The 20,376-nt window shown below is 40.1% G+C and overlaps 1 protein-coding gene across 8 annotated transcripts in view; it reads right to left on the bottom strand.

Annotated features, from left to right (window-relative positions):
• OXR1 (oxidation resistance 1) overlaps positions 1–20,376 on the bottom strand; it is a 264,948-nt gene that overhangs the window by 124,918 nt on the left and 119,654 nt on the right. For 5 of the 8 annotated variants that reach the window (XM_054275660.1, XM_054276166.1, XM_054276248.1 and 2 more), the window contains exons 2-3: positions 14,522–14,687; positions 7,120–7,316 (exon numbers count right to left, since the gene is read on the bottom strand). In XM_054275660.1, coding sequence (XP_054131635.1) covers positions 7,120–7,316; positions 14,522–14,580 — 256 coding nt within the window. In that variant the 5' untranslated portion in view covers positions 14,581–14,687. The remainder of the gene's footprint in view (positions 1–7,119; positions 7,317–14,521; positions 14,688–20,376) is intronic. The other 3 variants (XM_054276082.1, XM_054276002.1, XM_054275835.1) reach the window with 2 other exon arrangements.

The following is a 20,376-nucleotide window of genomic DNA, read 5'->3' as shown; positions in this document are numbered from 1 at the left end:
ATGACAGATACTTTCCATATTATCCACACATTCCACAAATTATTTCCCTTTCCTTATCACTCACAAACAGGTAATGAGGTTACCTCCTCCTCTAAAAGTTTCTGAAAACATATTTGAAAGAAGGCAGTCAGAATGATGCTTTTCAAAAAGTACTGAGTCTTCAATAAAGAAATTATAAGTGGAGTGAATGGGACAGAGTCAAACTCTGCAAACGTGTCCAAGCAGCATCTGGATGCTTTGAGGCAGAGCTGGAAGCTCCATCTCCCACCTGTCCCCTAAAAGTGAGAAGATGAAGCTGAAATTTACAGCACCTACTGCATCAAACTCCACCATTTATCTAACAGCTAATACACCTATGTATGTTATGTGCTTTGCTGGTATCAGGAAGAAACAACCAAAGTAATTTGGGAGCCACTACAAAAAAGAACCACATTCAATTATGCAGAAGAGTAGAAGCAAATATATTCAATGGCCAAATGACAAGAATGTTATTTGGAAAGGAAGTGAAGTATTCTTTGCAGGAAAACCTCTCTACAGTAAAAACACCAAATATCTGATAATGTCTTCTAAAAAGAATAATATCTTTCTAGACTAGCCCAAATAACCTCTTGCAGAGCAGGAAGAGGTTTGCACACTGAAAACAATAGTACAACAAGCCACAATGTCTGTCTTTCAAATAAATTTTATGCTTATTTTAGAGGAGAATGTAAAAGGCAACCTCCTAACTCTGTTTTTAAACAGTGACTCGATAGCGGGTAGTGCCATGAGGTAAACTCCATAAAACTCTCAGCTTGATTGTAAATAAGGTTGTAATTTCAGGTGGATCAATGTTGTCCTTTTCCAGTTTTGAGTCCAGTAGCAGATTCACTGTAATGTCTGACTAGCTCTCTCACAGCAACTCCAATAGCTCCAGCAGGGTGAGAGATCTCTGAGATATGAAATCACCACTTGAACTGATATTAATGCCACACATTAATTTTATATTGGCAGATTCTGTGATGCTACATAAATTTAGTAACAAATGTGTATGAATTCACATTTAAACAGATATTCCTGACATATTTTAAAGTAATATTTTTATGGAAGCAAACTGGAATGTATGCAAACAGCAAGAAAATTAATCTACTGCATATCTAAACAAAATTATATTTATTTATGTTTCCAAATCACTGCAACAGTCATAGCTTAAACAGACTCACTGGAAAGCATATATCCCAAAGGTTAGGTATAATTGTATCTTCTAAGTAGTAGCTGATCACTTTTCATTTAGTTCTTCCTTTCATAACAGGAAGAATGGATTTATTAATCACTTGAAAGATACATTATGTTTTAGGTTTCCCCATAAAATAATTTCTAATATAGTCTCACTTTATAAATACTGTTTTATACAGCTTTGTGCATTACTAATAATTCTTGTAACCAGTTATAACTTATATTTCTATTCATTAAATTCTTTGGAATATCCATCTTCTTTTCACAACAATACATTTAGAAGTACCGAATTATTAGAAGTGACTTGGGGGTGCTGGTTGACAAGGGGCTCAACATGTCCCAGCAATGTGCACTGGCAGCCCCAAAAGCCAAATGTGTCCTGGGCCTCATCACAGGCAGTGTGGCCAGAAGGTCCAGAAAGATGTTTCTGTCACTACTCCACTCTCTGAGACCTCTCCTTGAGTGTTGCTTCCAGCTCTGGGACCTGCTGGAGCGAATCCAAAGGAGAGACACCAAAATGACCACAGGGCTGGAGCACTTCTCCTGTGGAGACAAGCTGGGAGAGTTGGGGTTGTTCAGCCCGGACAAGAAACGGCTCCAGGGAAATCTTACAGCAACTTCCCAGTACCTACAAGAAGGGAGCATCCAAGAAGGATGGAGAGGGACTTCTGGCATGGGCATGAAGTGATAGGACAAGGCTTTAAACTATAAGAGGCTTAGTTTAGATACTACAGAGAATTCTTTACTGTGAGGGTGGTGAGGCATTGGCACAGATTACCCCAGAGTAGGTGTGGACACCCCATCCCTGGAAGTACTCAAGGCCAGGCTGGATGGGGCTTTTAGAAACCTGGTCTAGTGCTAAGGTGTCTCTGCCTATGGCAAAGGAATTGGAACTGGATGGACTTTAAGGTCCTTTTCAACTCAAACCATTCTGTGAGTCTAAATTAATCCCTAAAAAAAACTAATCCCAGCTAAATTTGAAGCAACTACTCACTGAAACTTTGTCTCTTACAAACAAGATTAGGAACTCACATAAACATCAGTCTTTTCCCAGTTATCACTTTGGCATTAGCTACTAGACAATTGTTTTGGAAACTTAGTCAATTAATATGTATTTATTCAGATTTGCTTATCCCAAAAGCTTAATTTCTCTTCCACACTGATTTTTATATTAGTTAATTCAGAGTAGTAATGTGGCAAGGTTCAGCTAGCAGAAAATATTTTCTCTGTTAAGAATTCTACTGACCTCATTTGCAAGAGAGAATGAAGGAGAAAAGGGCTTCTTTCTTTTTTTCCTCTTTTTTTTTTTTTTACAAGTGGAACATGAAATTAACTTTTTTTAAAAAATGGACCACTGTAGGGAAAGGAACTTTGGCAATTAGTATTTCCCAAGTGTCCCTATGCTGTTATGTACATATACATACTTAGGCATTCTGTCTAAACTACTAAGTGTGTGTAGTTGTAGCAGCAACACCTTCCACTGATGACAGAGATTGTGCCAACAAAAGATGTCTCCTGAGGCAGTTGATGGTTGTTCTAAATGAAATGAGCTGTGCTAGCAAGAGCCTGATCAGCAACACTTGCATTGAGGCTTTTATTAGAAGATACAATGAAAAAAAAGAAGCAAACAAAAAAAAATCTGCATTCCTTATCTCCCCACCAATACTGCACTATAACATTTTCTAGTATGAACTTCTGCCCTTTTTCATAATTTCTTTGCCTGATCAGAAAAATATTTTTATCCAACCTTCTTATTTTTAAATCAGGTATTTACTCTATAGCAGTGCTGCAGTTTTATTTTAATGGCAGAGAGAACAAAAGAAGGCCTTTTACATCTACAAAACCAGGGTTATTAGGTAGGCAGTCACTGGCTATGTCCTCTTAGAGGTATCCAAGCACGATACACCAGGCTTGCACAGCTGAGTATACACCTCAAATGCATGTCTCTATAGGGTGACATTTACTACTTCATTCACCTTAATAAATTGCTAAAAGCATATCCTGGGGCATCATGCTGTGAAGAATAGTCCCACTACCCTTCAGCTGGGTCCTACAAATAACACAGCTGAGATGCAGCCACCTACAAATGGCTGTAGCTCTTTAGTTGGACAGGGTATTAAGCTGATACAGCCTGTTTTGAATTCAGATTACCCATATCATTCTCCATTGTTTAATATTCCAGCCCCTTTTTCAGAGTGCTAAAGACCCAGGCACCTTCTTTTTCTCTTTTGAGGGAGTTGCTGAACAAAAAGCACTTCAGAAATAAGTGGCCTGGATTTTTAAGTGCTCGAAGCATCTAAAAAGTCTAATTTTAGGTTTTTATTTTCAAAGGTCTTGGGTGCTGTTTCTAGAGTTCTCCAAAAAACTTCATCCAACCCACCATACAGACTGTTTTTCCTACACTCATCTTATTAATCTAGAGGTTCCCACTCAATTTCTTCACACCAGTTCAGCGCTGGAGGTGCTGGAGCCTTCCTGCCTGCTGAGCCTGCCATATGGAAGAGCTATTTATCCCCCTCACCGACTCTCCATTTTTTATTTCATTCCAACCAAGCATACAACTTGTTCCCCATTGCCTACTCCTATCAGTTCTTCTCTTTCTTACCTACTTTTCCCCCCACTTTTCAAAAGTGCAACTAGACTCACTAAGTTTGGAAAGCACCTGAAGTGTAGTCTGTGGGAAAGATCAAATGCAAAATAAGTAACTTGTTTATAGCTATCTAAAGTAGGAGCAGTGCTGATGAAATTTTAAAATCTCTTGGAATTACCAGACATTCCTTCCTCATTGCTCAATCAGTTTTGGAAAGTTGGGGTAAATCTGTGTGCACATAAGGTGCCACAATCAAAAAATTAAAAATATTCTGATGCTAGAGAGCCTTTAGAAACCCAGCCTCTCAGACAATTGCCTGCGCCTACTCACAGTAGCTGCAAGCATACACAAGCTGCTACAATTTCTTCTGCAAGGCATATGTGTGCAAGGTAAGTGCTCACATCTCTGGATCTGCAAACAGAGTCTGATTTATAGAAAGATCTATGATGTGCTTTCTGCATAGCAAAATAAAAAAACCCACATATTTTAAAATACCTTTGATTTTTTAAATCCTTCCCATGAATTGATGAAGTAAAACTGGTTACACATTTCTTACACATAATCATATGTTGCATGGCTACTGAATAAAATGGACAGATATTAACAAATCCTGTTAGGCCCCGAAATAAGTTTTAGTTTAATGGGCAATGTGATGCTGACAGTTCCATTTTAAAGCACAAACTGTCTATATGCACAAGTCTAAACATAGATGTGATACTTTTTTATGTATTTGAACTCAGTTGTCACATCTATAAAGTACCTTACACATCATGATAATTACTTAAAATAAATTCTTAAAGAGCAAGAGAGTAACACAAAACACATTTGGCACTTGTTAGCTCAAGCTCAGTTACTCACTGCCATAAACACTGTCATTTGTCAATTTGTTCTGAGGTTAAAGTAACAGAATACTAATTTTAAAATAAAAGAAAAAAGTCAGCTGAGAGCATTACTTTTCTAACATATTTTCTCAGTCCATTTACTTGATCTTGAACACAGGTTGCTTTTAGTAGAACAACATGAAAACAAGGGCAAAACAAGGTAAACCTCTGTGTAATTGTATTAAGTTGGCCACAGATCTAGTGTGCTTGTTTATGCTATATAACAGCCAATCTTACACAAAACATCACAGGAATCTGAGGGGTTTGTAAGGGTCTGTTACAGGTGTGTCAGTAAATTCATCCTCAGAAAGTAACAAATTTGATTATATTTTAAATATCAGAAGTTATTTTTGAGACAAGTGACAGAAAAATTATTTTAGGTCAAGAGGGTGATATAGGTCATAAATTAACATATCCTCTATGAAGACAATTATTCTTTCAGGTACCAAGGCCATAGACTCAATATTGGAGCAACTCAGCGCAGTAAACATGTTCATCTGGTGTCAGTACTGTGCTGTCCAAGATTAAACCATTCATTTCCACAGTCATCAGGAACGTGTGCCATCAAACATTTGAGAAGATACAGAGCAGCTCTTGTCTCTTTAATTTGCCTGTCAGCAAAAGTCAGACATAATGCACTACGCAGTAATACTGGCTCTAGCAACTTAATCTTTGTGATTTAGACAAGTCCCATAGACAAGGTTGTGTGTATAAGAACAGAAAACCAGCACCTCTCCCATCCTGGGTCAGTCCAGATGGCTCTGGACTCTCCCAATACTCTGTACAAGGATAACAGAAGATGATATTTGGAAAAAACATGCAAGTTTGGCCACTTTCTGTGGTCTGTTCCCCTCATACTTCCCTAGGGTCTGCAACTGTTGTTCACAAATGTCAGCATCTGTTTATGGGCAAGTTGCCCACAACTGCTGTTGTCTGTGGACACACTGTCCATGTTCCAGCCTGACAGGCAGAGAGGCAGTAGAGCATTCACCCCTGGAGACTGTCAAAACTCAGCAAGACAAAGCCTTGGCTGTTCTATCTGGTGCTGGCTGAGGTCCTGCTTTAAACAGGACACAAGACTATACAACCTTCAGAGGCCTTTTCCAGTCAACAAGTCTGTCAAAAAAGTGCTGCACAATATCCAAAGAAATTATTCAAATGTACAAACAACATTCTGTTACTTCAGCACAGAGGTTACATCCTGAGCAACCATGGCTCAGAGTCTGTGATTACTCAAAGCACATATAGATTGGACTTCACAATATAAAGATTGTATAAAGAGTCCCAAAAGAAATTTCAGTGAGTCAAATTTAACCACAGAGAAAAATTTTTGGGCATCACAAAACGCAAACACATACAGTCACTCACCACTTAAAATAAAGATTTCATTATTAAAATGGGTAGATTGCTAATGCAGTTTCCTTCTTTAAAAGCAACATAACTTACAATGACAGCCAGTTTCAAGGGATCAGGCATAACACAGTGAAAGATGTCTAAGGAAACACATTTTTCTTGATCTTTTAGACAAGTGAAAGACATGTAAATAGTTCCCTTGGAGCAGAAGAAACAATCACATTATACTGCAATAATTCAACAGCTCACAAACTATTGCCAAGCAACAGGACGAGAGGCAATGGGCAGAAATTGATGCATGGGAAGTTCCACCTGAATACGAGAAAGAACTTCTTTACTGTGCAGGTGACCATGCACTAGAACAGGCTGCCCAGAGAGGTTGAGGATTCTCCCTCACTGGAGATATTTAAGAGCCATGTGGACAAAATCTTGTGCCTTGCACTCTGGGATGAGCCTGCTTTAGCAGGGAGATCAGACCAGATGACCCACTGTGGTCCCTTCCAACCTTGCCAAAAGGAGTCAAGCATAATCTCAAAATTATTTGTGGGGAAGCAGCCTGCAAAACATGTTCTGGGGTGCCTAAGATGGCTTTAAAGAGTCATGCAAATGCTGACATTCCAGAGGAAAATCCAGAAAACCAAAATATTCAGGGAAAGATACCAATAAGTCCCATAAAAAAAATTTCACACTCAGTATGCCTCTTCCCTCTCCAAACTGGAAATCCTTCCTAATCAGGAACCTTCTAAACAACCTCTGCTGAAATTCCAGTGCAATCCACTGTAAGAATTACATTTTTCCTAAAGCATCCCTTTCAAAATTGCTTTTATGCCTTTTTCAATACTTCTTCTTATGGAAAAAAAAAAAAAAGGAGCAGGAAAGAGTTCAGATAAATAAAGCAGGTTAATTCTTTGGAGCAATTTGACATCAGCATTAAGATATGATAACTTATTGCTCACTGTGAGCATTTGTAAACTTAGAGGCCAGCTTAACTGCTGCTAAGCAAAAGAAACCAACCACAAATGAAGGAACAGCCCCTGCTTTAGTAGAAAGCACATTTGACTTTTCCTGTGGAAGGAAACTCACCAATGGTGTAGTATCTCTTCAGGTCGCTCCTCCGCGGGTTGCGCCTCTGGCTGTTGGTGCTGCTCTCCTGCTCCTCCTCGGGAGCCGCTGTCTGCGGGGCAGGGGAAGGTCTGCTGGGCTGAGGGGTCTGAGCTTCTGCTGCCACTGGGTTGCATCCTGGCCCACTAATATCCACCGACTGCGACTTTTTCTTTAATCTAAAGGCAATTTAAAACACTGAAGTATTACTAATCATCATTCTATACCTAGATTATGTGTAGAATAACAGTGATATTTTGCTGTTCATTGTACAATAATTCATGCATGTCACAGCCGAACAGGGAACAGCAGTGATAAATTAGGCCTTGCATCAATTTCCCCTTTCAGGTTCTGCTAAATCAGTTACAGAACATCCATCTCCCATGTAGCTCCAAATAGTAAGCTGCCCTCAGATCAGCCTGCAGAGCTGCTTGAAGGATCAGTCCCTAATCTATTTCCAAGCTGAGCTGCCCACCATTACCCTGTCATTCAGCTGCTTGGCTTAGGTTTCCACAGATGAGGGGAGTACAAAGAAATTAAATAATTTGCACAAAGTCACAGAAAGCCTTGAGAGAAAAGAATTTATGTATCATCTTCTGAATCCAGTTGTAGCTCTACAACTGCATTTTCCATTCTGCAGTATTTTCAATGCATTTTTTCTCAAGAATCCCACTAAAGTCAGGTATCATTTTTGCACTGCAATAACAGTCAACAAAGAAAAAGAAATTCCCCTATCTGCAGAAGAAATTAGTGTTCAGGTCATTACTGGCAGAGAGATATTGTATGAATTATTAACCACTATTCTCTGGCCCCAGTTGTCAAACTAGTTTTTTACCTCTCTAGTTGCACACACATCCAGACATAACAATTTGTGCACATCACAATTTGTGCACAAATATATTCTGAGACATTGTTAAAATCCTTTTGAAAGTGGAGGCAAATGACATTTTCACTCTCAACTCCTCTTCAGATCTAGGCATTTTATCAAAGTTCTGAGGGAAAGACTTAACTAACTCTCAAACCCCACTTTGGAGTGGGGTGAGTACACCCCTGTCACTGATTCACCATAGTTCTGATATCTCCACTATCTCTAGTAACATAAAATAGAGGTTACTATGCTGCTAAAGTTATTGAATAGACAAATGACCTGTTACAATGGAGTTCACAGCATACACATTGGTTTTTGTCAATATGTTTCTTAAATTAGGTCTCTATAAATATATATAGCTGACTACATTATTTGATCCTGAAAATAAAAGAGGTTTATGACATTGCAGTGAGATATTGATTTGAGAGGAAGGGCTCATAACAATGCTGAAATTTTGAAGCGAGTGAAGTAAAATGATAAAGTTCTGCAATGCTAGAGGATAATTTTATTAGGCTAACAATTCAATGCTAAGTATCTCCCTCTTAACTCTGTAATTCCTTATTTTTCAAACATTTTCTCCAGCTATTGGCTGCAATTGAACAGCATAGACTACTCCACTAGTATGGAATCTGCTAGTTTAAGATATTAACTGATTAAATATTGTAATAATAATAACAACTGCTCTAAATAGGTTGGAAAATACACAGGTCGTGATCAGCCTTTGGAAGTTATGTTAATGTATCAACATGTATGTAGAATATTATGAATTACACTATGAGGGCAAAATAACTATACTCATACAGAGTATTGCTTAGTCCAGAGAAAGGACTAGAAGTTAGAAAATTGGCAGTTAGAAATTTACTTCTCTATGTCATTCAATTTTCACTGGAACCTTTTTCTGGACTAATTCAGAGTGTCTTGCATTCGAAATAGTGGTTCTCAGCTCCAATTGCTCCACGTAAACAGTGTGGGTTGACAGGGACATTTATCACTCCTACATATAAGAAAGGCTGTACTGCATCATCTAGACAAATATCTCCAACAAGTCCATCAATGGATATCTTTCCAGCCTCCAGCAGATTCTAGTTTATGGGTTTTCTGAATTAGACACTGCATCATTGGATTTATATTTCTTTGTTTTCCTTAATTACTCCAGAACTCATTGAAAGTTCTGAGGTAGGCAGCATCCAGCCTTGATGGTTTCTGGTTTAACTCTGCGCTGTGTTCAGGCAGCAACACCAGTAGCTTATTTTAATGACTTATAAGAGTGACATTTTGAGAAACAATGAACAACTACTGCTCCACATAAACCAGCTGCTGACTTTGCTCTTGCTGTTCAAAGAGCCCTAGAGATATGGGATAAAACTATCACTGTGATAAAACTATCCTTACTTGAAGGGCCTTGGTCAGTGGACCCACATATGGAGTCAGTGGAGACACAGCTTGGGATAAACTAACAGCACTGTGAGCACTGATACATATAAAATCAAGAATGGGCAGGGAATCCTCTGAGTAAACATTGTGTGAGAAGAAAAGAAAGCTCTTTTGCTTGAAATTATGTTCCTGAAACTGAGACCTTGTTTTTAGTACTTCCAGCTTTAAGCCTACAGCTGGTCAACTATATTTACCTAAAATGAAGGCTGGAATATTTCATTGAATTATTAACAGTGAAGTGCTGTTCTATCATAATGTTATTCTGCTATATTGTTGAATATACCATCTCTCAGGTGGTATAAAAAGTCTTTGTAGTTCCTCAGCACTAGAAACCTTTGAAGATTTAAAGGATGACTTCTGAGAAGAGAATTACTACTTTTTAAGAAGCAATGCTCTACCTCAGACCGCAGATTTCACTGTGATTGTAGGGTATTGCTTCTGTGTTGTGCAAAATAGCTGTGGGCAAAGAGGCTGCAAAGTGTTCAGCACCTCTCCATAATCCTGAGGCCTCCAGATCAATAAGGGTACATATGTCCTGCATTATGCAAGTCCATGTTCTGCCCCAAAGGAAGATAGCAGGTGAGTGGAAATAAATGTTACAAATTGAAAAATACTGTTATGATTTATACTTTCAGCTGTGTTATGAACACATTCTTCATCACCAAGGCTGTCTGAAGGACAGTCCAATTAATAAAGCTGTCTGGAAGTAGCTAATAAAATAGCTTGCTGCACTGTGGGGAACACCAGATTGTTATTACAAATACACTGTCTATTCTTCTACCATCACATAAGAATGAAGGGATAATACCTGTCATCTGCACAGTAAAATTTTCACATGGCCTTTTTGAAGTGACTTATGATTAAAAAATGACTTGGTTGAAATGCCTGTAGCAAATTAATGTCAAAAAATTATCTATTCTTGCAATTGAGAATAATTTAAAAGTAAGACTTCCAAAGAAATAAGTACCAAAATTAACAAAGCAGGAGCATGACAGCCAAGCAAGTGCATGTAATATTGTCAAACTGTTCTTGAGAGACCATGGTGACAGTGCTTTTGCTGGCAGGAAAGACACAGGGTCTGAATTAATCCAGACTGCAATAACAGGGTCAGCTGAGCAGGACACAGGTTCAAGCAAGGACACAATTTTATGGCAATGACTTGACAAAAACAAACAGTTTACTCTAATACATCTTCCTTCAGCCCACCTTAATTGTATATTGATACAGCCATGGCTAGCAAACAGTTTGAAAAAACACTTTGAAAAAAAACTGTATCTTCAGTAGACCACATGTCTTGAAAGTAAGTCCAAGTTCTGCATGCATTTTGGAGCAAAGAGAATGAATACTACATAAGCCTGACCCCTCTCCAACATCCTGCTCTATTACTAGCTTTGTGTTGCACTTGGTTTTGGGTTTTCTGCTGTTTTTTTAATATATATTACAGCTGCACAGTTGGGCTGAAATTATTTATTCCTTGTCAGAAAGAAATTTGAACATGAAGTGTCTTGGGATCAAAGTCCTCATTCTTCCTTTGTTTCAGGCTGCCTGCTTGTAGAAAAATAAATAAAAGGTATAAGAAATGCTGTGGCAAAACTTTTTTGTCTTTTATTCTATGTATGTTGTAGCAGCCTTCACCTAACTTTTCAACAATGGACAACACAGGTCTTCCCATATCGCCTGGTGTGACACAAAATGCTGCTGCTGGAGCCTCCCAGCCAACAGCCAGATAATGATGGCTGCAAAGACAGAGCTGCACTGGTGGGGCTGGGAAACAGCCCTAACTTGACTGAGATCTGAAGTAGAAGGGGCAAAACTTTCCTTTTCTGCAACTATGCTTAAACCATAAGAACTCCAGGGGAGAGAAAACCATGCAACAAAGCTAACAAAATCTGCAGCCTTTGGGACATGTGGAACCCTGAACTGGTTACTGCTGCTGTCTCCTGGCTACTGGCAGCTTCTGTGAATTTTGGTTGTTCTCTCCTTGGGATGTTAGAAAGGCTAGGAACATGTTAGGCATGTTCCTAGCAAAAGTGGCTCGTTCAGAGGAGAAGCTAACATGGAATAACTCTGAAGGACCAGCTGTTGACAAGTAATCGAGACAACACATCCTTGGGCCAAAGCTGGGGTTACTCAGCTGCTGGGGACCAGGTCTGTGCTCGCTTGGAACACAGCTGAGCAGCACCTTGGTTTGACACAACCCTGTTCAAACACACCCTTGATGCACCTGTTTGTGTAGTTCAATTGCACTATTGCTAATAAGCCATTAAACTCCCATTTTCTCCATCTCCACCTCACTGTGTTTTCCTAGGACATAACGCTGCTCATCCCAGTAACTCCAGCTGTTGAAAACCTTCTATGCAGCCTTGGTACCTCTAATCCACTGAACAGAGGCACAAATTCCAAATCTGCCTCTAGCACTCTCTGGTTACTAATCACTGATGGTTAGCTCATTCAGCTAATCCAGGAGGAATGTGCATCTCCAAGCTATGTGAGATGACATCCTTGTAGGTAGATACACTGACTAGCTGTTGAACTTGCACTTCATTTCTCTGTCCTTCCTCTGCATACAACTGCAAGGTTTTCTACTGCATCTTAGAAACCACCTGACAGATGTTTTTACCTCCTCTTGCCCAACTGGCATCCTGAGCTCCCCAGCAGCACTTCCCAGGAATGGGTCACTTTGAACAGTTTCTTACCAGTTCCCTCAAAAAAAAAAGTCATCAGGTGCTTGGTATGCCATTCATATAGGCCTCCAGACATATAGGATGTCCTGGAGCCAGTGAATTACCCAGAAACTCTGCTTTAGAATTTATGAGCATTAGGATTTCATTCCTGGCATTCACTATCTCAAACCTATTCCATTCCTAACAAAATCCATGCATTTTTAAAAATATTACAATGTCAAACTGCATTTTTTGTAAAGCAGGATGACAAAAACAATAAGGCACTCTTTTCTAAAGAGATCTTGAAAGCACCTAAAACCTTAATGGCTAGTAGTCCAGACTGAAAAAAAGGGAAAAAAAAAAAAAAAGAAGAAATCATTTACAGTGGAAACAAACAGCCAAAAGAAGCATCTCAGGAGCTGGGAATCTGTACAATTTAGTCTTTGTGAATTTCTAAGAAAAAATCCCTTGCTGCAAGAAAGATTTGGAGGAAAGCCTAGCTCATTCTTATCTACCAAGTACAAAAATCCCCTCTCTGTGCCCCTTGTGACTATTGCAGAGATTTTACTACACAATTAATAGGAGAACCAAAACCTTTCATTAGAAAAGTGATGTTCACTCTTCAGAGAAGCATTTAGGAATTTTGACTGCTCAGAAGAGCTGGTTATGAATTTGATTTCTTTGTAGCAAGAAATGTGGTTCAAACTGATGTCGACGGCAAGGTTTTGTCTGATTTTGAAAAAAAAAAACAAAACAGGCAAACTTCTGTTTTAAACCAATACTACAAAGGCTTGACAACTTAAACACAGGAGAGGCCTAACCCCCTGGTGTCTGCATAGAGAGCCCCCAAGTTATTTTATTCTCCTGTGGACACACTGGTTGTACCCCAAAGACAAGACAGAGATCTGCACTTGGTTGGGGCATTCTTTGCCTGCTTTGGCAATTCAGAGGGGTCAAGCAAAAGGCTTGAGGTCTGCAGTCAGGCTCCACTTACCACACTTCTGCCTGCCTGCAGCATGGGACAATGCCATGGAGGGCTGCTAGAAAATCTTTTGCTTAATGCTCTTGAGTATGACCTGGCTATGGCTCTGGCCATCCCCTCCCAAAAGGAAGATAGCAGAATTAGACTGGCACAGAAGAAAACACCTGTGATGATGATGAGTTTGTTCCTCATGGCGCAAGGTGAAACAGACTGTGGGAAAGAATTACCAGCAGGGAATCACCCCATCAGCACTCAGAAAGGGGGAGGCAAATGGTTTTACACCAATGGAACTTGCAGAAGAACCAAAGGAAGACAAGCAACATGTTTGGAGCAAACACAGCTAAGTACTTCTTTGAATGGCGTATATATAATTGCATGACAGAAATAATTGTACAGACCAGGAGTATCACTTGGTACAGAAAAGAAAGACACGAGTCAGGCAGAAAGCATCCATTAGAGGCTATGAAGCATGCGGGTACTTCAGCAAACAATTTCCCTGGGCCAGGGATTGCTGGAAAGTGGAGGTTTTTCACAGGGAAAGAGCCACTCAGTGCATGCTCCATCTTTTGTATTATCACTAATTATCCACTACCAAGTACTGCAGGCAACCGAGTGCAACAAACTTGCAATTCAAATCCAAATTGGCCATTATGAATTGCAGAGGAGAAGAAACCAAACACCGCAAAGCAAACTAGAATTTAGGACGGCGCTAAATCAATGTCTCACAGTAAACAAACAAAAACCTGCAGAAAAGCCCTTCAGCCTGTTCCTCAATGTGTGATCATGCAGCAGAGCTTTCAGAAAATGCAAGCAGCATAGGAGATCATTTGACGGCGCAGAGCAAACACAACGTGATCTTCACATGGGTGGCGATGGGAAAGGATTAGGAATGAATTCACACCTACTCAGCCCACAAAGCAATTCAAAGTGGCAGGTATGTATTAACAACGTAACACTGAGCCCAGCTTCAGCAAAGAAAGCATTGCAGGCATGAGAGCTATATGAAAAAAGAGGCATTTCAATATCGTATTTTGCTTTATACTCACAGCATTATGTATTTGAACAAGTAGAGGAAGCATACAAAACACCCTTTTTTTCCTTTATACACATTACTAAAAATTACCATGCAAAGACACAGCAATTGTTAATTGTCAGAGTACCAGAAAGCAAACCAAAACCACCTATTTTTGTGGCCACAGCACATGCAGGAAAATTGCCACCATCCCTCACTCTATAACAAAGCACAATATCGAACCAGAAGTTTTGACCAGGCTTCAGGGAGAAGATGAATAGTATCTAAATAATTGAAAAATAGCTTTTTTTGCTGCGTGGAACAGGCAACCCACACCCTTTTAACAAGATTTATAGGCAAAGTTGGAGCCTCATGGGTTTCAAGGGCACATCACGGAATAAAGAGTTACAAAAATAAACACAAACCTTGTGATTATTCCTGGGAGCATGACAGCACTGCTACAGGTAAACCCTTGGAGGATCATTTACAGAAGACATAAAGATTGGTGGCTGCCAGGTTAGATCCATGAACTCCAAGCGGGAGAATCCAGAATCCACTTGTGGTTCAAGTGTGACAAGGCATTCTCACTGCCTGGGAGAGAAGCGTTAGTGAGTCCGCGGGCAAAGGAGTCAGAGCGCTCTCCACACCACACATGGGCCTGGAGATGTACATCCAGGAGGATGAGGCATGGCAGGAGCAGGGAGAGAGGTGATGATGATGATGATGATGAGGATGATGGAGAGGAAAATGGCAGCAATCACACTAAATACATAATTCAACTCCAATAGTCATAGCGTATACGATTCATTCTTCTTTTCCTGCCTAAGCCTGTGCAAGGATTAATAGCTCAAGAACATATGGCTTCTCCATGGCTGTATAATATTTTACAGCTGCTTTACATGGTGGAAATAATATGCTCTGCTACTAAGGTTTGTGTTTTGTCAGGGATGAGAATTTCTTGATCTTTCAGAATTTTGAGAAGGTGGGTTGCAAGGCTGTACTATTTGCTGACAGATATCTTGATTCTGGACATGTTTTAGAAGAGATGAGTAAAGTAAATTACTATTTTGAATCTCACTATTTTGTTAATAGCTGCTATACTGTTATTTAAATAACTCCCACTAGTTCCATTTTCACAAAAGCTCTTCCAGTGCATTATGCAAATCTACTTCAGTACAATTTTCATGGGTCTTGATATTTCCAGCTCTGTCATATTCAGCCCAGAAAAATTTTGCATAATGATTTAAAAGTGATAATGATTTCTATTTCATTCCTGTTTGTCTCATTAATGCTGCAGGATTGTATCTATTGCAGCTTTATTTATAAAGATGGATTCAAACTGTCCAGACTATTTCAAGGTTGTATCTCTAAGTCTTTACTTCAGCTGGTTAGAAGTTTCTGAAATTGCTTTATTATAGGCTGTGCAACCAGCACCCAGATCCTATTCCCCTGAAAATTACTGTGAGATTGTCACACATTCCATACTGTGGGGGATCACATTCTACACTATCATCTTCCCTCCCATTCACTGAATTTAGACTTTTCAAGGGCCAGGGCATCCAGTGGTCTGGGACCTCTATGGTATACTCTCAGAGTTACAGAATACCTTGCTTACAGTGAATCCATACAAACTCATAATATTTTTCCATGTAATTAACTTTGGCACAGCATCAATTATTTTCTGTGCTAGCTGCAGGTAATTTATGCATCAACAAAGATGTTTTATCCATGGACTTTAATTCAGGCAATTGCATTTACATTTCTGATTCCAGCCCTATGCTTGACTATTTTCTGAGTTGTTTACAAGTCAGCTGCAATATCCCTGGGCACTTAATGTTCCCAAGATTGCTGTGTTATATGCAGTCATAACATGCACACATTTATGTAGTCAAATTTGGAAGCAAAAGGGGATTTTTAACTTCTCAAAGAGATGGCAGAGCAGGTTGAAATGTACAATGCTCTAACAGTACCACAGATTTGTGTGTTCTATTCTACCATCTCAACAAATAATCATCAGCACAGCAGGCAACCACAGCTCAGGTTCAAATAACAGGCTGTGGATATGTTTGTCACAAGATATGGAAATGCAAATCTGCACATTCTTCTGCCTTGCCCAGTAAATCATACAGCTTGAAACAACTTTAGGACCTCATTTGAAATATAAAACTAATTTATATGTCATTATTATCTCTATTCCATGAGATATAAATGGGATGAGACATTCTGATCTCACCACTGAAAATTCAGTGAGGTATAAAGGCATTCTGTGAAAGGGGAATTGATAATCCACCATCAGTGATTGAGATCCAGCCAGCAACATCTGAGCCCAGGCAGATACAACAGCCCTGAGGCTGCAGTGCCTCCGGGCAAGTGGGGACCTTTTGGTCTGGCCTTCCTCCTGCAGCTGGGCATCCTGTGCTGCCTCCTGATGCCTGTGCCCTGTCACAGGGAGCTGCTTGCAGCTGAACGCCAGCCCTTGGGCAGAGGTGCAGCAAGCCAGACAGCCCTTGGTGAGGGCATCAAGACATACTGCAGAGTGTGAGCACCATGCTCTGTGAGCTGCCAACAGATCACAGGGCTCAAGAGGGGACTCAGTCCAGGGCAGCAGAAGCACAAATCTCACAAGAAATCATCCAAACTCTCCTCATGCTCCTTTCCAAATGGAACAACTTCTTCCTCGAGCCACAAGATTTACCCTTTGTACTGAGGCTCAAGTGCCCTTTGGGCAAAGTCTCTATGAGGAGGTTAAAACATCTAGAATTTCTCCTTGCTAGGAACACAAACTGGTTCTGAGTGTTCTGCAGGATATAACTATATCAGGTAAATCTCTGTGGAGACACCTAACTTGTCAATGGCAAGTTAAAGACGAGGCAAAATGAGAAATCTTTAATCATCATTGCCAAAGCAGAATTGAATTTTTGCCTTCCAACTTATGTATAATTCAAGTATTTTAAATAACAAGTATCATTTTGGCATTTTAGTGAAACACGCAGAAAACATATAGACAGTATAAAAGGAGCTTTATATTGCTTGACTTTTTTTAATATTTGATCTATACACCACATCCTTCATTGAAAAGATGTTAATTTAAACTCTGTTTACCTGAGGGAGTTTCACCACATACTGGCCACACAGGTTTTATAAATTTTTATCTCATTCTTTTTGCACTTCTTATTCATAAATCAGGTTAGCTTATACTAGATGGGAAATAAAGGTCTTCAAATATACAGGAATATTTTATAATTAAGACAAAATTATCCTTCTGTCTGCCTTCTGTCAGGAGACCCTCCTGCTCTAAGCACTGAGCTCTGATTAAGTACATCCAGCTTTCTCTTTTCACCCAGGGTCTTCAACATGGCCAAGCAGGTTCTGGCACTCCCACCAGGGCTCCCAGGATGGCCCAGAGGGCTGAGTGGGGATGCCAGCCCACGCTCTGCTCTTTCAGACACTGCAGCTGCACAGTAGCTGAGATCCAGAGCCCTGGTAAGGGCCCTCCAGACACAAATAGAAAACGGGAAGTGTGTTAATGGCACCTTTTGAGAAAATGCTATCTTGGGCATATATGTTTTCATTTCTTGTCATCCTAAGAAGTAAGAAATGCCCCTTCATAAGCTGACTAATAACAGGCTGTACTGAGAATCTATATATAAAGGAGAAACATACTTCAGAACAGATACGTGGTGAAATACTGCTTATTTAAAAACAAATGGAAAACCCACACAACTATTTTGTTTCTCGGTTCTGTGCAAGTAGGAGGAACATTTTCAATAACTTTTTACTTTAGTATAAAGGTTGTAAAAGTATTTCTTTATGTTTTTACCCTCCAGGCACAGCCCACAATGATGATAATACATCCCCTTGGCTGCAGAGGGACTGTGCACAGGGGAAGCTCTGCTGCACCAAGCAGCAGAAGCCACAGGAGACACAGAAGCTGCAGGAGTGGGAGCCAGGGCATGAGCATCCCCAAGAGAGAGTGAATTGGCTCAAGCAGGCATAGACATGTGCTTGCATTACATGTGCAATGTTCAAAGCATATCACTGGCTGCCAGAAGCCACTGAAGATACAGCTAGAAGATTTCCACTAATTTAAAATACCCATCTTCAATAAAAATGCTATGATTCATTTGGATTTTTTCAATTTAGTGGAAATAAGGCACTTCTAGACTAAAGAAAATGTTGTCACCACCAGATCTCCTGCTGGGAGACCGTGTCTGTGCACAGTGCCAGGGCTGTGGGCTGCTGGAGGTGACACAGGTGTCCCTCTTGCCTGAACTTCAAGCAGGCAGGGTGAACTTTCCACTTACATCTGTCACAGAAAAAATAAATATGTCCTCCAGTATTTACACGATTCAGATTTATATAAACATGTAAGATTCTTTAAAAGGTCTATATTTTAAAAAATCTACTTTTAAAAAATATTTAAGCACACCAGAAGACATTTTTCACGCTTTTCCTGAAAAAACCCTATACCTTGTTTCTATACCACTTTTAATAGTTTAGCATTAGGAAAGGACATTGCCTAAGAAAGGAAGGTACTCTCATATTTTACAAGTTATAAAGTTCATTTTATTATCTACAGACCAAAGGCTTCATTTTTAATTTTTGTGTTTGATAAACCCAACCTGACATAATGTACTGCAGTTATCAAGTTTGTCAGCATTTTTGCAGAAGCTGGACTTTCTTCTGACAAATGTTGCCAGTCAAATTAAAATAGAGAGCAGCACGATGAAGTGTGCTCCTGCTCAGTCTTTAATAAACCAGTTGTGTAATCCTGAGTCTCTCCCAGCTTCCTGACAGGGCTACTGATTCCATGGCATCCTTGTGTCCCTGCCTGATGCTGAGGCCACCAGCAAGGTGGCTCAGCTGTCTCCATCCTGGGAAGGAGGTGACCATCAATGCACCCCATGGCTTATCGAGAGATACCACCCAACCTCTTTTTACATATGTGATGTAAATCTCCAGCTGTCAATTTTAATGTCAACAGCAAAAAGAAAGATCTGACTTGCAGGAGGTGAAGGTACCTGGGCTCTTCTCAGCATCCTACTCTGGCAGAACTGTATTTCTTGAACCAGCTGTGGAGGCAGGTCACAGCTTGCCAAAGACCACTTGCCTCAGTAGAAACATGCACATGCTGAAGTTCAAGAGCAGACAGCTTGCACCCTTCTGTGGAGTTATCTACCAACTCACTATACCATAAAAACACTGAAATATTAAAATACTGATTTTATGTTGCAGAGCATTTAGAAGCCTTGTAAGAAATGGCATTAATAAACATGAAGTAGTTTATGCTGCTCTTGCCTGAGAGGCAAGAATGTGCCCAGGATGATACAAGCCTGTTTAGATCCTTGCCTTAAGGCACTGATCTTGGAAAGCAAAACATTTCAGTGCAACACCAAAGAAAAATGATCCCTCTCAGCTTTTCCCTTACTATTTTCAGGACACATCTTGCCTCTGTGTTCCTGTGCTTCAATGAGCTCCCCTGGTCAGCAGTGTTTGAACTGTTGTGTCTTCAGTAACAGCACTCTCTGTCCAGGAGCATGGGGAGGATTGTTGGGACCACAGTGCCTGGGCATGCACGCTGCAATAAGCACAACTATTTTATTCTTTCTTTCCCAGACATTTACAGAGGAGCTGCTTGACATTTAGGAGCAGTTACCACCACAGTCCTGGTGGATTGAGAAGGAAGGAATATGCTCCTAGCAAGAAGGGCAGTGTCACCCTGCAGTGACATTGTGACAGGTTTAAATGAGGTGACCAAGCTTCATCCACAGACTGGGGATCTCAACCTTTCAGCTGCAGGTGGGGGAGCCACTGGGGCAAAGAAAGGAAGAAGAGGAAGGAAGAGGATGACAATCAGCACTCCAGGCAGTACCTCTGCCTCTGTAGAGGCAGTAATGGCTGCTGCCCAGGCTGCAGCTCGTGCGTGCTGGGAAGGGCCTCACCACCACTCATGCCTCTTCCCTTTGCAGTGGGACTCACAGGCAGCACATTCGGAGATTCATGAGGACAGTCTAAAGCCATAATTCATTTTCATATTGAAGTAAAGACATGTCCTCTCCAGCAGATATGGATGACCTTTCCCTTGAACCACCATTTAGGTTTATGCCCATGACAAGCAACAAACTTTTCCTAATTTTTTTCTGCTCACAATGATACAAAATAGAGTTGGATAAACATAGAAACAAGAGATTGTATAACACAGCTGCCCTGCAGTGTTTTTTATTTTAATTTTCAAATCCAGACAGCAGAATGTGTTTTTTATTTTAATTTTCAAGTCCAG

The sequence above is a fragment of the Melozone crissalis genome, unplaced genomic scaffold (assembly GCF_028551555.1).
Source record: "Melozone crissalis strain CALT ecotype California unplaced genomic scaffold, PUWL_Pcris_2 ptg000002l_1, whole genome shotgun sequence".
Lineage (NCBI taxonomy): Eukaryota > Metazoa > Chordata > Aves > Passeriformes > Passerellidae > Melozone > Melozone crissalis.
This window is presented reverse-complemented; position numbering and strand designations above follow the sequence as displayed.